This window comes from Bombina bombina, chromosome 2 (genome assembly GCF_027579735.1).
Source record: "Bombina bombina isolate aBomBom1 chromosome 2, aBomBom1.pri, whole genome shotgun sequence".
Taxonomy (NCBI): Eukaryota; Metazoa; Chordata; class Amphibia; order Anura; family Bombinatoridae; genus Bombina; species Bombina bombina.
The window spans coordinates 143,508,328-143,524,992 of NC_069500.1; the positions used below are offsets into that span (position 1 = coordinate 143,508,328).

The following is a 16,665-nucleotide window of genomic DNA, read 5'->3' on the forward strand; positions in this document are numbered from 1 at the left end:
TTGTCCAAATGTGCGTTTGCATACCTCAAGCGACTGTTTGTGGCGTGTGTGCAGAAAAGGCTTCTTCTGCATCACTCTCCCATACAGCTTCTCCTTGTGCAAAGTGCTCTGAATTGTTGAACGATGCACTGTGACACCATCTGCAGCAAGATGATGTTGAAGGTCTTTGGAGGTGGTCTGTGGGATTTTTTTGACTGTTGTCAGATCCTTTGCCTCTCCGATATTTTACTTAGCCTGCCACTTCTCGCCTTAACAGGAACTGTGCCTGTGGTCTTCCATTTCCTCACTATGTTCCTCACAGTGGACACTGACCCCAATTTTCTTCTTTCGTGATTCAGATAGAGCATGCAATTTTAATCAACTTTCTAATTTACTCCTATTATCAAATTTTCTTCATTCTCTTGGTATCTTTATTTGAAAAGCAAGAATGTATATTTAGATGCCGGACTATTTTTGGTGAACAACCTTCAGTGTCCCTTTAAATCTCTGCGATAGCTTTTTGTAGCCTTCCCCTAAACCATAATGTTGGAAATCTTTGTTTCCAGGTCATTTGAGAGTTGTTTTGAGGACCCCATGTTGCCACTCTTCAGAGGAGAGTCAAAGAGAACAACAACAACTTGCAATTGGCCACCCTAAATACCTTTTCTCATGATTGGATGCACCTGTTTGAGGTTCAAGGCTTAATGGGCTCATCAAACCAATTGTGTGTTCCAATTAATCAGTGCTAGGTAGTAACAGGTATTCAAATCAACAAAATGTATGCACCTGTCTAATTTCGTTTTGATGCATATTGCACATTTTCTGTTAATCCAATAAACCTAATTTCACTACTGAAATATTACTACGTCTTCAGTTATTTGATAGATCAACATGAAATTGCTGATCCAAACACTCTATTTATAAATGGTCAGGGGTGCCTAAACTTTTGTGTATGTATGTATGTATGTATGTATGTATGTATGTATGTATGTATGTATGTATGTATGTATGTATATATCTATATATCTATATATATATATCTATATCTATATCTATATATATATATCTATATATATCTATATATCTCAAGGCTCTATTTCTGTTTTAAAGGAGTGATCGCGAAAATGCTAAAAATTCTCTGGTCTTTTGGGCAAGTTTTAAACTGAAATGCCCGGTCCTTAAAGGGACATTATACACTCATTTTTTTCCTTTGCATAAATGTTTTGTAGATGATCTATTTATATAGCCCATAAAGTTTTTAAAAAAAATAAATGTATAGTTTTGCTTATTTTTAAATAACATTGCTCTGATTTTCAGACTCCTAACCAAGCCCCAAAGTTTTATGTGAATACCGTCAGCTACCTTCTCCAGCTTGCTCCTGTTTGTGTAAAGGGTCTTTTCATATGCAAAAGAAGGGGGAGGGGGGGAGTGTCTTATTTGCCACTTGCAGTGGGCTTTCCAGCTGCCTTTTCAACAGAGAAAAAATGACAGCTTCTAAGTAAGTTTTTAAACTGTTTTATACTGGATTTTTATATCAGTATCTGTGCATCTTATTCTTTACAGTAGTGTCTATTACATGCAGTTATATGAAAATGAGTGTATACTGTACCTTTAAAGGGCCATGATACCCAAATGTTAAAAAAACTTGAAAGTGATGCAGCATAGCTGTAAAAAGCCGACTAGAAAATATCACCTTAACATCTCTATGTAAAAAAGAAAGATGTAGGGGGGAGCGGGTCTAGCCCTGCATCTGAGCGGTCGTAGGTTACAGCAGCTCCAAAACAGAACAGATTTTATCTACATTTCTGACAGCTCAATGCAGCCAAAATTAAACTAATAAGAAGGATAACACCTTAAGGAGATTGAACTGACCATATCCTAAGAAGCAGCCTGGAAGGAGTTTGGCCATCGCTTACTTTGAAAACGCACCAGAGTTCACTGGGGAGCGGCCATTTTCTTAGCCACGCGGCGTGTCAACTATAAACAGGACACTGTATTTAGCAGTCAGAATATACTTATGCTACTTGGCAAAGCGTGGGTCAATATTAATGATATCCAAATCAGCTGGGGCCACCATATTAGCGTTGAGGGGATCCGTGTAGGTCTCTCTGTTTGCTTCCTTCAGAAATTAGCCAACCTACACCGCTCAAGAGAAATGCCTGATCGTTGGGAAACTTTCGACCACGGAACATTTGAATACAGCAACAGAGGCTTTATTTTATCTATACCTTAGGCATAACATGTGGGACTTTAATGATTGTACTGAAGTTGAACTATAAATGATGATGGTGGTAGAGTATATATTACTATAGGACACTGCATTTTGCTACTTGTTTTCTCACGCCAAAGTGATTAGACAGTGATAAGAATAAGGCTTTCCTCCTTATATACTCTACATACATATATATATATATACATATACATATATATACACATATACATATACATATATATACATATACATATACATATACATATACATATACATATATATATATATATATACACATACATACACACACACTATAATCCCCCACATCGCACTACGCCCAATCTAGCCATTTTTTACCTATTTACGATCTAATTAACTTTACATCTAATATATTACTACCGTTTGCAATCTTAGACATAAAGCATAAGTGCCAAGGCTGTCATTTTTTTATACCGCTTGAACCATGCTGCCTTAATACTATATTTATTAATCCAAGGTTGTACTTCGGGTTTTTCATTTAATACACTATCATCACCCTTGCATATCAGCAGACTTTGGGGGTTGGTAGGTGGCCCCGGGAGAAATGTACAGGGATAGTGAAGCAGATAAGGCCATCGATACACCAACACCATAATCTTGGGTTTGAAGCGCCTTTCAGGAGTATATAAATATCTACATAATACTAGAAGTGCACTATAGCATATAGCCATTTAATGTTTCTCTACACTGCTTGTTTGTTTTTTATGGTATGGCTCTGGCGCGACTCTAAAATTACATAATATTGGTGCCAGGTACTGTTTATCCTAGGTCCAGTGTGTGCTAGGTACTATTTGCGTTGGTTACTGCTTGTGCTAGGTACTATTTGCGTTGGGTACTGCTTGTGCTAGGAACAGAGTGTGCTGGCTACTGTGTGCGCTAGGGACTGCTTGTGCTGGGTGCCGGTGGTGCTAAGTGCTGTTTGTGCTGGGTGATGTCTTGACTAGATGAAGTTTGTGCTAGGTACGGTGTGTTCTAGGTATTGGATGGGCTAGGCACTTTGTGTGCTGGGTACAGGTGATATTTTCCAGTCAGCTTTTTACATTTCTACTGCATCAGTTTAAATTAATTTAGTATACGAGTATTATGTCCATTTAAAGGGTTAAAAGGAGATATATATATACACACACATTTCATATATACACATTTCTAAAGAGCATTACATTACATTTAAAATTGTAAATCAACACTTAATAAGGGATATTAAGCAAAACATACTTCCATGCTGGAACACCCCATTAGATAAGAGTGGAATATACTTTCTTTTGCTAGAAGCTACTACAAAGTAAATTATAGTGTTTGCTTTACCAGTCACATTTTTAAGTGTGTTCATTCCGATTTGTTTACAATATTAAATTTAAACATAATTATGAAACTTGAAAAAAGCAAACACAAATTCAATTTAGTATATAAGGAGTATAGGATATAGCATATAGTTTAAATATAAACCCTAAAATTAATCATAATTGTGTTTTATAACAGGGATAGAACTTACAACGATAACACAGAACGGAATCATTATTCCTGCTAACAACCCATAAGAAATGGTGTCCTCTTTGTATGGATATCGGATGGAATCATCGTTACAGAAAAAGCCTCGTTTGAAGGGGCTATGCTTCAAATTGAGAATTGCAAACGGCAATCCAGCTAGCAAAAGGAAAAGAAATATGCATTAAAAACAGGAAGGACAGTGCAATTAGAAAATATATTGCTAAGCAGCTGTTACGGTGGAACGGTTTGCACAAGAAAGAAGCAGCATAAGAAGTGTCACTGACAGGGAAGAAAGCCTGGAAAAAATATATATTTTTAAGTTGAAGCTGTTCAGGAATGTAAAGAAAAGTCAATTAATGCAATATGATTTTACAAAGCCATGTTTTAGTGTGTATTTTTAAAGGATTTGAACAGGGTCAATTATTGGTATATAGTGGGCATATGTTTTTGTTGGGCTAATGATTTTGCTAATGGTTAGTGTAAAAAATTTTTTTTACTATAATTGAATGAGTAGGTAGCATTTGTGTCAGTTTGAAAAAGTTGCTTCCTAATGCTATTCAACATTTTTTTTTCTTTCTATCTATAAATCTTCCCTTAGAAAACTTCTATCCTTCATTGGGTTCCAGTACCACTTATATGCTGATGACACCCATTCAAAAACTTTTTTGGGTTTCTCAGTAATAAGTTGAAAAGTGTTGTATGAGATTTATCAAGTCCTTTTTTGCTGTTAAATTTGATAGGTGAAAAAATTGCCTAAAAATTTGTTTTTAAGGAGGAAGTGTATTGTGAATAGAAAAACAAAAATTAGCACATGCAGGTGAACAATGAAAATGGCTGATAGTGATCATGTTGAAAAAGGCTCAACTGCTACTGTTAACATGCTAATAAACTATAAGATGATAGACTGATCAACCCCTAAATGAGACCTATCTTAAAAGTTTTCAGCAGAACTTAACTGGGACCTAGATTATCATTAGCCCAAATACAATCCCTCCCTGGTAGAACTATGACTTACATATACCTCAATTAAAACAAAACACCAAAGAAATTATTTCAGTCCATTTTGAGATTCTATTTTGTTTTTGGAATTTCTGTTCATCTGTAATGTGAAATCATCTGAATTATATTGGTACATATAAATAACTGATAAGAATGATACAATGCTTAAGCATATTTACTTCTGGTTCTTTACAACAGTAGAGAGCACGGAGTGTGGGACAGTCCAGTTAATAAATACATGAGTCTCAAAAGCACATGACGATTAAAAAGTTAAAGCAACAAAAAAAGGTAATGCTCTGATGGGTCAGAGAATAATATTACACTGTTACTTGCATATAAATTATGAGATTGTTAAAGCATTCCTCCCAACTGTTCCAGATAATGCCTGTTTGTCACAGTTTGGAAGTACGTGCCCTGCCCATCCTGTTACAGCTCCATCAAGCACTGGTTGGCCACTGCCAACTAATTTTTTTTGCTCCCTATCCCAGAAAAGTTCCGGAAAAGGTATGGAGGCACGAAACACATAACTAAAGTCAACTCCAGAGAAGCAATGCACTAATGATACATAGCTAGCTATGCACATATGCCTCTTCAGGGGCTCACCAGATGTGTTTAGTGAAGTCCCAGTAGTGCATTGCTGATCTGAAGCTGACATAAAAAAAAAATAAAAAAAAAAAAAAAAAAGGTACAGTAAACACTGAGAATTTTATATAAAAATGTTTAGTTATGAGTAATGATTTTTGCTATATACTTTCATTATTTATTTTGCCCCATTTTCATGTAATGTAGCTAAAAAAATTAAGCAATTTCTAATTTTCAGACCTGCTGACTTCTAAAGGCTAACAGTTATACATCTGTGCCTAATTTGCTTTAACTAATAACTTCAAAAAAGTACTTTATAATAATTTTATGAGCATGGCTAGCCTTGCTGTCTGCAGACTAAAGCCCAAATTGAGTCCTCAAAATAAGGCAATTGGTGGGTGGAGTTTGGCTACTAAAAATAAATAAATTATTGCAGTAAAAAGGATGCCAATGTGTTTCTAAAATGTTAAGACTTGGTTGGTATGTTATTCTATAGTAACATAACAGAAATGTCTTGCAATTACAAGGTGCTAGTTACACTTTATGGCCAAAAGTATGTGGACATGTGACCATGTGTTTAACAGAAATGTGCAATTTGCTTAGCAAACGACAAAAACAGCCACAATCTGCAGCATTTGGCACTTTCATTAATCAATGAATAACAAATTGCACATATCTAGTGTTTAACCCCTATTGCAGTGGCTAAAAAGTTATATGCAAGCATAGTGCATTATTTTTTTTATTTTTTCAAAAACTTTATTGGGTTTTCAATTCATAATAATATATACGATTATACATAAGGTTACAATCATGTATATCAGTGTAGTTAGTTGTTTAAGATCATAAGCAATATAACGCAATCTTCCATTTATGAGAATAGGTAGAGAAAAGTTTGTATATTACTACATGGTACAGGTGGCAAACAAGGGAAGGGGAAAGAGGGAACAGCACATGGGTTTTAATGCAGTATAGGAGGGCTCAGGTCAAAGTAGCGAGAGATTCAGGTTACCGGTATAACCAAGTATCCCAGATAGACCAGTAGGTTTCCATTTAGCCAATTGAATTGTAAAATAACTTATCCATTGTGGCCATATAGTCCACTAAAAGGACATATCTTGGCCAGTCATGGGGGATCTGGCCTTTTCTATGCTCGGGCAATACATTATTTTGTTGCGGTTTGGATAATAATCATCAGTCTCTTTGACGTGTCGGGAATGTCATCTTCTATAACATGAAGCAGGGCGGTCGAGGGAGAGATAGTGTTGAGACTAGATGGAGAGAGTCTAGAAGCGATTCTACCTCTAACCATAGATATTTCTAATTTTGGGTATTCCCAACAGATATGGAGGTCTGATCCTAGTCCACCGCATAAAAGCCAGCATAGAGGTCAAGTCGTGGAGAACATCTTAGCCTCATGAGTGTTCTATGCCATTTTAATAGCTTAACATATACTTCTAATATGGTAACACCAAAGTCTTCATCAGAGAATACTTTTCCAGTTTCCATACTTTAAGCTGCCACGGCAAACCAATAGTAAGATCTAACAGCAGGAAGTTATGTGACACAGAGCATATTGCAATATTAACCCTTTCGCTGCTAAACCATTTTTTCACCCCAGTGCTGAGCCAAATTTGAGCTTTTTTGGCTACCTACATTTAAACCCTATTGTAGGTAAAAAAAAAAAAAAAATGCCGTCTCAAAAGCTTACATTATGGCTTTTTCAAATAATGATATCAAGAGAACGAAGAAAAAATAGAAGTTAGAAAGTTGCTTAAAATCTGAATAACGAAAGTTTAATTTTGACTAGACTATCCCTTTAAGTGTACTAAAAAATAAAAACTTTATTAGGGGTCTCTAGATATACCAGGGTTTTTTTTTTATTGTGTGTGTGTGTATACAAGTGTATAATATATATTATATATGTAACATCCAGTGTTTATTTTACTTTTTATAAAAAATATCTGCTTGATATCACTGCTCTAACACCACCACAAATTTGAAAGCGTAGACAATTCTCTTTCAAATGCAAGGTCCTGAAGGTTTGTAGCTGCTATGAGCTGAGATTGAGGGTTTTTACCTCCCTTGCAGCTACACTGAGCTTTCCTGTTCTGCCCTCTTTGCATGTGCTGATGTTACCGGCACTCCACTCCCATGAAGCTGGAGAGTGCCTCCCACTAGGCCTAAAATGATCCCCAGCTTGTAGTGCAGGGGAGCACCGAAAACAGCGTTTTAACAGTGATCCCCCTGCATGACAAAAAGGGCTCGTTGTGCGTCTGCACGATAAGCTATAGCTCGCCATGCGCATTGAAGAGGCTAAAATACATTAAAGGGACACTCAGGTCAAATTAAACTTTCATATTCAGAATATGCATGTAATTTTGAATAATTTTCCAATTTACTTCCATTAAAAAAAAATGTGCATAGTATATTTACAGTCGCCAGCTCCTACTGAGCATGTGCAAGAATTCACAGAATATTCGTATATGCATTTGTGATTGGCTGATGACTGTCACATGGTACATGGGGAGTGGAAATGTACATAACTGAAATTTGTTAAAAAAAAATAAAAATCTACTGAAGTCCAGAGTAAGTGCTATTGCATTGTCTTTTTATCATGCATTTGTTGCTTATGCAACTCAACTGTATTTAATGGTCCTTTAAAGCATTTGTTTGCACTTTTATGTCCCTTTACAGAATGAAATGGAACCTCTATAATAGATTTGTTTAAAATTATATTGATCTCAGACCAAAGTTCAAAACGATATTAATGACAGCTGGTTGTTAGCGATGTTACACGCCCTTTCTAATAATAACTGTGAGACATAGCTCCTTTCTATCTCCAGAGAAGGGTTAGGCATGGCTAGTACACTACAGTATTTCACATGCTAAAACAGCTGACGTTTCCTCAGCTTTAACGATTTTCATAAGCCCTGGAGAAAAAAATAGTTGAAATGAAAATAAAATAGCAGCTAATAAAAACATAATAATAATGTAGGAGTTTGACTTTGTTTTTATGAAAACATTCCCATGCATATTAAACAAGACTGACACAATTCAATCAGTTGTACTTGTACACAGAATAAGTTAACTCTTTACAAGCATAAGCAGCACCAAATATTAGATAGACTGCAAAGAATTATTGTTCTGTGGTGCCAATTACAAAATAAAAAAGGCTAAAATAAAACCTACGCAGCATTAGACACACAAAACAAACAAAAATTACCAACAAAAAACACAACATGGAGTTGATAAAACATCTTATTTTCTATAATCAAATAATTACATTCAACTTACATGTGCTACTAACGTTGCTGATTGGATCAGTGGTGTTTTCCGCTCAGAACCAACAGAGCACCATAAGTCATGAGCGGTATTTCTACTGTGTGTTTAACCCCATTGCAGTGTCAATAGTCTTAAAAGGACATGCTTTTACGATATGCAATTTATTGATTATATAATGGACTTTTAATTTATGCAGCATATAACAGAAATACACAAAAGGTCTTTTAACCCCTTATTGACCAAGGATGTGGAGGGAGGGGGAGGGAGTAGGGTATTGAGGGGGGGCAGCTATCCTTCAGAAATGGGCAAAAAGCATAACATTTTGCACAAAAAAAAAAAAAGCCTTTTATTTTAGTACTGGCAGACTCTCTGCCAGTACTTAAGATGGCGGTGACAATTGTGAGGTGGGGGAAGAAGAGAGCTGTTTGAGGAGGTCAGGGGGTGGGGTGTTTCAGGTGGGAGGCTGATCTCTACACTAAAGCTAAAATTAACCCTACAACCCTACAAGCTACCTAGTTAACCCCTGCACTGCTGGGCATAAAACAAGTGTTGGGCGCAGCAGCATTTAGCGGCTTTCTAATTACCAAAAAGTAATGCCAAAGACATAAAATGTCTGCTATTTCTGAACAAAGGGGATCCCATAGAAGCATTTACAACCATTTGTGCCATAATTGCACAAGCTGTTTGTAAATAATTTCAGTGAGAGAGCTAAAGTTTGTGAAAAAGTGATTTTTTTTTTATCGCATTTGGGGGTGAAATGGTGGCATGAAATACCAAAATGGGCCTAGAGCAATACTTTGGGTTGTCTACTAAAAAAAAAAAGTATTTACAAGTCAATGGCTATTCAGGGATTCCTGACATATCAGTGTTACAATGTAACTATGCTATTTCTAAACCGTTTTCCCCCCTTAAAATTAGCTAAAGTGCTACTTGTTTTTATTGCCCTATAACTTGCAAAAAAAAGCATAGAACATGTAAACATTGGGTATTTCTAAACTCAGGACAAAATTTAGAAACTATTTAGCATGGGTGTTTTTTGGTGGTTGTAGATGTGTAACAGATTTTGGGGTCAAAGTTAGAAAAAGTGTTTTTTTCCCATTTTTTCAGGATATTTAATAATTATTTCATAGTAAATTATAAAGGTATGATAAAAAATAATGGTATCTTTATAAATTCCATTTAATGGCGAGAAAAACGGTATATAATATGTGTGGGTACAGTAAATGAGTAAGAGGAAAATTACAGCTAAACACAAACACCAAAGAAAAAATAGCCCTGTTTCTTAAAGAGACACTGAACCCAAATGTTTTCTTTCGCGATTCAGACAGAGCATGCAATTTTAAGCAACGTTCTCATTTACTCCTATTATCAAACTTTTCTTCATTCTCTTTGTATCTTTATTTGAAATGCAATAATGTAAGTTTAGATGCCGGACCATTTTTGGTGAACAACCTGGGTTGTTCTTGCTGATTGGTGGATAAATTCACCCACCAATATATTAGTGCTGTCCATGGTTTCTAAACCAAAAAAACAGAATTTATGCTTACCTGATAAATTACTTTCTCCAACGGTGTGTCCGGTCCACGGCGTCATCCTTACTTGTGGGATATTCTCTTCCCCAACAGGAAATGGCAAAGAGTCCCAGCAAAGCTGGTCACATGATCCCTCCTAGGCTCCGCCCACCCCAGTCATTCGACCGACGGACAGGAGGAAATATATATAGGAGAAACCATATGATACCGTGGTGACTGTAATTAGAGAAAATAATTCATCAGACCTGATTAAAAAACCAGGGCGGGCCGTGGACCGGACACACCGTTGGAGAAAGTAATTTATCAGGTAAGCATAAATTCTGTTTTCTCCAACATTGGTGTGTCCGGTCCACGGCGTCATCCTTACTTGTGGGAACCAATACCAAAGCTTTAGGACACGGATGAAGGGAGGGAGCAAATCAGGTCACCTAAATGGAAGGCACCACGGCTTGCAAAACCTTTCTCCCAAAAATAGCCTCCGAAGAAGCAAAAGTATCGAATTTGTAAAATTTGGCAAAAGTGTGCAGTGAAGACCAAGTCGCTGCCTTACATATCTGGTCAACAGAAGCCTCGTTCTTGAAGGCCCATGTGGAAGCCACAGCCCTAGTGGAGTGAGCTGTGATTCTTTCAGGAGGCTGCCGTCAGGCAGTCTCATAAGCCAATCGGATAATGCTTTTAAGCCAAAAGGAAAGAGAGGTAGAAGTCGCTTTTTGACCTCTCCTTTTACCAGAATAAACAACAAACAAGGAAGATGTTTGTCTGAAATCTTTAGTAGCCTCTAAATAGAATTTTAGAGCACGGACTACGTCCAAATTGTGTAACAAACGTTCCTTCTTTGAAACTGGATTCGGACACAAAGAAGGTACAACTATCTCCTGGTTAATATTTTTGTTGGAAACAACTTTCGGAAGAAAACCAGGCTTAGTACGCAAAACCACCTTATCTGCATGGAACACCAGATAGGGCGGAGAACACTGCAGAGCAGATAACTTTGAAACTCTTCTAGCAGAAGAAATTGCAACCAAAAACAAAACTTTCCAAGATAATAACTTAATATCTACGGAATGTAAGGGTTCAAACGGAACCCCTTGAAGAACTGAAAGAACTAGATTTAGACTCCAGGGAGGAGTCAAAGGTCTGTAAACAGGCTTGATCCTAACCAGAGCCTGAACAAATGCTTGAACATCTGGCACAGCTGCCAGTCTTTTGTGAAGTAAAACAGATAAAGCAGAGATCTGTCCCTTCAGAGAACTTGCAGATAATCCTTTCTCCAAACCTTCTTGTAGAAAGGATAGAATCTTAGGAATTTTTATCTTGTTCCATGGGAATCCTTTAGATTCACACCAACAGATATATTTTTTCCATATTTTATGGTAAATTTTTCTAGTTACAGGCTTTCTAGCCTGAATCAGAGTATCTATTACAGAATCTGAAAACCCACGCTTTGATAAAATCAAGCGTTCAATCTCCAAGCCGTCAGTTGGAGGGAAACCAGATTCGGATGTTCGAATGGACCCTGAACAAGAAGGTCCTGTCTCAAAGGTAGCTTCCATGGTGGAGCCGATGACATATTGACCAGGTCTGCATACCAAGTCCTGCGTGGCCACGCAGGAGCTATCAAGATCACAGAGGCCCTCTCCTGATTGATCCTGGCTACCAGCCTGGGGATGAGAGGAAACGGTGGGAATACATAAGCTAGGTTGAAGGTCCAAGGTGCTACTAGTGCATCTACTAGGGTCGCCTTGGGATCCCTGGATCTGGACCCGTAGCAAGGAACCTTGAAGTTCTGACGAGACGCCATCAGATCGATGTCTGGAATGCCCCATAATTGAGTTATTTGGGCAAAGATTTCCGGATGGAGTTCCCACTCCCCCGGATGGAATGTTTGACGACTCAGAAAATCCGCTTCCCAATTTTCCACTCCTGGGATGTGGATCGCAGACAAGTGGCAGGAGTGATCCTCCGCCCATTGAATTATCTTGGTCACTTCTTTCATCGCCAGGGAAGTCTTTGTTCCCCCCTGATGATTGATATATGCAACGGTTGTCATGTTGTCTGACTGAAACCTTATGAATTTGGCCTTTGCTAGTTGAGGCCAAGCTCTGAGAGCATTGAATATCGCTCTCAGTTCCAGAATGTTTATTGGGAGAAGAGACTCTTCCCGAGACCATAGACCCTGAGCTTTCAGGGATTCCCAGACCGCGCCCCAGCCCACTAGGCTGGCGTCTGTCGTGACAATGACCCACTCTGGTCTGCGGAAGCTCATTCCCTGTGACAGATTGTCCAGGGTCAGCCACCAACGGAGTGAATCTCTGGTCTTTTGATCTACTTGAATCGTCGGAGACAAGTCTGTATAATCCCCATTCCACTGTCTGAGCATGCACAGTTGTAATGGTCTTAGATGAATTCATGCAAAAGGAACTATGTCCATTGTTGCAACCATCAATCCTATTACTTCCATGCACTGCGCTATGGAAGGACGAGGAACAGAATGAAGTACTTGACAAGAGCTTAGAAGTTTTGATTTTCTGACCTCTGTCAGAAAAATCCTCATTTCTAAGGAATCTATTATTGTTCCCAAGAAGGGAACTCTTGTTGACGGGGACAGAGAACTTTTTTCTTTGTTCACCTTCCATCCGTGAGATCTGAGAAAGGCTAGGACGATGTCCGTATGAGCCTTTGCTTTTGACAGGGACGACGCTTGAATCAGGATGTCGTCCAAGTAAGGTACTACTGCAATGCCCCTTGGTCTTAGAACCGCTAGAAGGGACCCTAGTACCTTTGTGAAAATCCTTTTAGCAGTGGCTAATCCAAATGGAAGTGCCACAAACTGGTAATGCTTGTCCAGAAAAGCGAACCTTAGGAACTGATGATGTTCCTTGTGGATAGGAATATGTAGGTACGCATCCTTTAAATCCACGGTAGTCATAAATTGATTTTCCTGGATAGTAGGTAGGATCGTTCGAATAGTTTCCATTTTGAACGATGGTACCCTGAGAAATTTGTTTAGGATCTTTAGATCCAAAATTGGTCTGAATGTTCCCTCTTTTTTGGGAACTATGAACAGATTGGAATAAAATCCCATTCCTTGTTCTCTTATTGGAACTGGATGTATCACTCCCATCTTTAACAGGTCTTCTACACAATGTAAGAATGCCGGTCTCTTTATTTGGTTTGAAGATAATTGAGACCTGTGGAACCTTCCCCTTGGGGGTAGTTCCTTGAATTCCAGGAGATAACCTTGAGAAACTATTTCTAGCGCCCAAGGATCCTGAACATCTCTTGCCCAAGCCTGAGCAAAGAGAGAAAGTCTGCCCCCCACTAGATCCGGTCGGGGGCTATCCCTTCATGCTGTTTTGGTAGCAGTGGTAGGCTTCTTGGCCTGCTTACCCTTGTTCCAGCCTTGCATTGGTTTCCAGGCTGGTTTGGGTTGTGAAGTATTACCCTCTTGCTTAGAGGATACAGAATTAGAGACTGGTCCGTTTCTGCGAAAGGGACGAAAATTAGGCTTATTATTAGCCTTAAAAGACCTATCCTGTGGGAGGGCGTGGCCCTTTCCCCCAGTGATGTCTGAAATAATCTCTTTCAAATCAGGTCCAAATAATGTTTTACCTTTGAAAGGAATGTTAAGCAATTTTGTCTTGGAAGACACATCCGCTGACCAAGACTTTAGCCAAAGCACTCTGCGCGCCACGACAGCAAACCCTGAATTTTTCGCCGCTAATCTAGCTAATTGCAAAGCGGCATCTAAAACAAAAGAGTTAGCCAATTTAAGTGCTTGAACTCTGTCCATAACCTCCTCATACGAAGATTCTTTACTGAGCGATTTTTCTAGTTCCTCGAACCAGAAACACGCTGCCGTAGTGACAGGAACAATGCATGAAATTGGTTGTAGAAGGTAACCTTGCTGTACAAAAATCTTTTTAAGCAAACCCTCTAATTTCTTATCCATAGGATCTTTGAAAGCACAACTATCTTCGATAGGAATAGTAGTGCGTTTGTTTAGAGTAGAAACCGCCCCCTCGACCTTGGGGACTGTCTGCCATAAGTCCTTTCTGGGGTCGACTATAGGAAATAATTTCTTAAATATAGGGGGGGGAACAAAAGGTATGCCGGGCCTTTCCCACTCTTTATTTACTATGTCCGCCACCCGCTTGGGTATAGGAAAAGCGTCGGGGGGCACCGGAACCTCTAGGAACTTGTCCATCTTACATAATTTCTCTGGAATGACCAAATTGTCACAATCATCCAGAGTAGATAACACCTCCTTAAGCAGTGCGCGGAGATGTTCTAATTTAAATTTAAATGTCACAACATCAGGTTCAGCTTGATGAGAAATTTTTCCTGAATCTGAAATTTCTCCATCAGACAAAACCTCCCTCATGGCCCCTTGAGATTGGTGTGAGGGAATGACAGAACAATTATCATCAGCGTCCTCTTGCTCTTCAGTGTTTAAGACAGAGCAATCGCGCTCTCTCTGATAAGTAGGCATTTTGGATAAAAGATTTGCTATGGAGTTATCCATTACAGCCGTTAATTGTTGCATGGTAATAAGTATTGGCGCACTAGATGTACTAGGGGCCTCCTGTGTGGGCATAACTGGTGTAGACACAGTAGGGGATGATGTAGTATCATGTTTACTCCCCTCATTTGAGGAATCATCTTGGGCAATATCATTATCTGTTGCATTACTGTCCTTACTTTGTTTGGACGCTATGGCACAATTATCACATCAATTTAAATGGGGAGACACATTGGCTTTCATACATATAGAACATAGCTTATCTGATGGTACAGACATGTTAAACAGGCTTAAACTTGTCAACAAAGCACAAAAACGTTTTAAAATGAAACCGTTACTGTCACTTTAAATTTCAAACTGAAAACACTTTATTACTGAATATGTGAAAAAGTATGAAGGAATTGTTCAAAATTCACCAAAATTTCACCACAGTGTCTTAAAGCATTAAAAGTATTGCACACCAAATTTCAGAGCTTTAACCCTTAAATTAACGGAACCGGAGCCGTTTTTACATTTAACCCCTATACAGTCCCAGAATGAGGCTCTGTCTATAACTAGAAAGGCCCCCATCTGAAAAAGGTGTCCAACACAGTGCCTGCCGTTTTTCTAAACGTTCCCCAAGATTATAATACCAATAATTAGTTAGAATCTGCATAATATGCCTAGTAAAGCAATTGTTTTAGCCCAGAAAAATGTCTACCAGTTTTTAAGCCCTTTTTGAAGCCCTTTATTCTTTTATGTTTAACGAAGAAAATGGCTTACTGGTCCACATGAGGGGAAATGACAGCCTTCCAGCATTACATGGTCTTGTTAGAAATATGGCTAGTCATACCTTAAGCAGAAAAGACTGCTAACTGTTTCCCCCAACTGAAGTTACTTCATCTCAACAGTCCTGTGTTGAAACAGCAATTGATTTCAGTTACTGTCTGCTAAAATCATTTTCCTCTTACAAACAGAAATCTTCATCCTTTTCTGTTTCAGAGTAAATAGTACATACCAGCACTATTTTAAAATAACAAACACTTGATAGAAGAATAAAACTACATTTAAACACCAAAAAACTCTTAACCATCTCCGTGGAGATGTTGCCTGTGCAACGGCAAAGAGAATGACTGGGGTGGGCGGAGCCTAGGAGGGATCATGTGACCAGCTTTGCTGGGACTCTGCCATTTCCTGTTGGGGAAGAGAATATCCCACAAGTAAGGATGACGCCATGGACCGGACACACCAATGTTGGAGAAAATAGCTTTGGTGCCTTCTTTTTTTAAATAAAGATAGCAAGAGAACAAAGAAAATGAATAGGAGTAAATTAGAAAGTTGCTTAAAATTGCATGCTGAATCCTGAAAGAAAAAATTTGGGTTCAGTGTCCCTTTAATGGTAAGAAAATTGAAAAGTGATCCGGTCACTAAGGGGTTAAATAATTTAAGTGTGGTTTTTTTTAATGTCTATGTACTGCAGTCTATTTGCACAGTTGATATGAAGGTTTTCTACTTTCAATTTTATATTGACCTTTGTTTATTATTTATACTTTTTATCCATCTATTACATTAAACTAATAGAAGATAGAAAGAACTAAAATAGCCATTCACTGCTTTTTACAACAGAGAAATGGAATGGAGCAATATTGCTTATAGGTTCCATTAGACTTGCTATAATCCGTCTCACAGCTGGGCAATGAGTTACAAAATGCATATATTTTACAGAACACTGTGCTGCATTTTTACATATTTTATAAGCATAACCCAATATTTTCTGCAAACCATTTCACCTCATTTATGAATTTTTTTAGCCATTTACACTTTGAAGAGAACCGGTCATAAGGCTTCCGCAGTAGCAACACTTCATTCAGTCCTTCCTAAATGCAACATGGAAGAAGAACTCTGACATAGGCACGACTGTCATACGCTATCTGCATTTATCATTGCACAAGCATTCCTTGAGAAACGCTTGTGCAATGCTGCTCCCTGCAAAATTACGGTCAATCGCCACTAGCAGGGGGTGTCAATCATCCCAATTGTATCCGATCAGC

The 16,665-nt window shown here is 38.3% G+C and overlaps 1 protein-coding gene across 3 annotated transcripts in view; it reads right to left on the reverse strand.

Moving 5' to 3' along the window:
- The window catches only part of PLPP1 (phospholipid phosphatase 1), a 284,596-nt gene that overhangs the window by 189,815 nt on the left and 78,116 nt on the right, over positions 1-16,665 (reverse strand). For 2 of the 3 annotated variants that reach the window (XM_053701281.1, XM_053701282.1), the window contains exon 2: positions 3,723-3,874. The exons of the other annotated variant lie outside the window; for it this stretch is intronic. In XM_053701281.1, the coding sequence (XP_053557256.1) occupies positions 3,723-3,874 (152 nt within the window). The remainder of the gene's footprint in view (positions 1-3,722; positions 3,875-16,665) is intronic. 3 annotated transcript variants of the gene reach the window in all.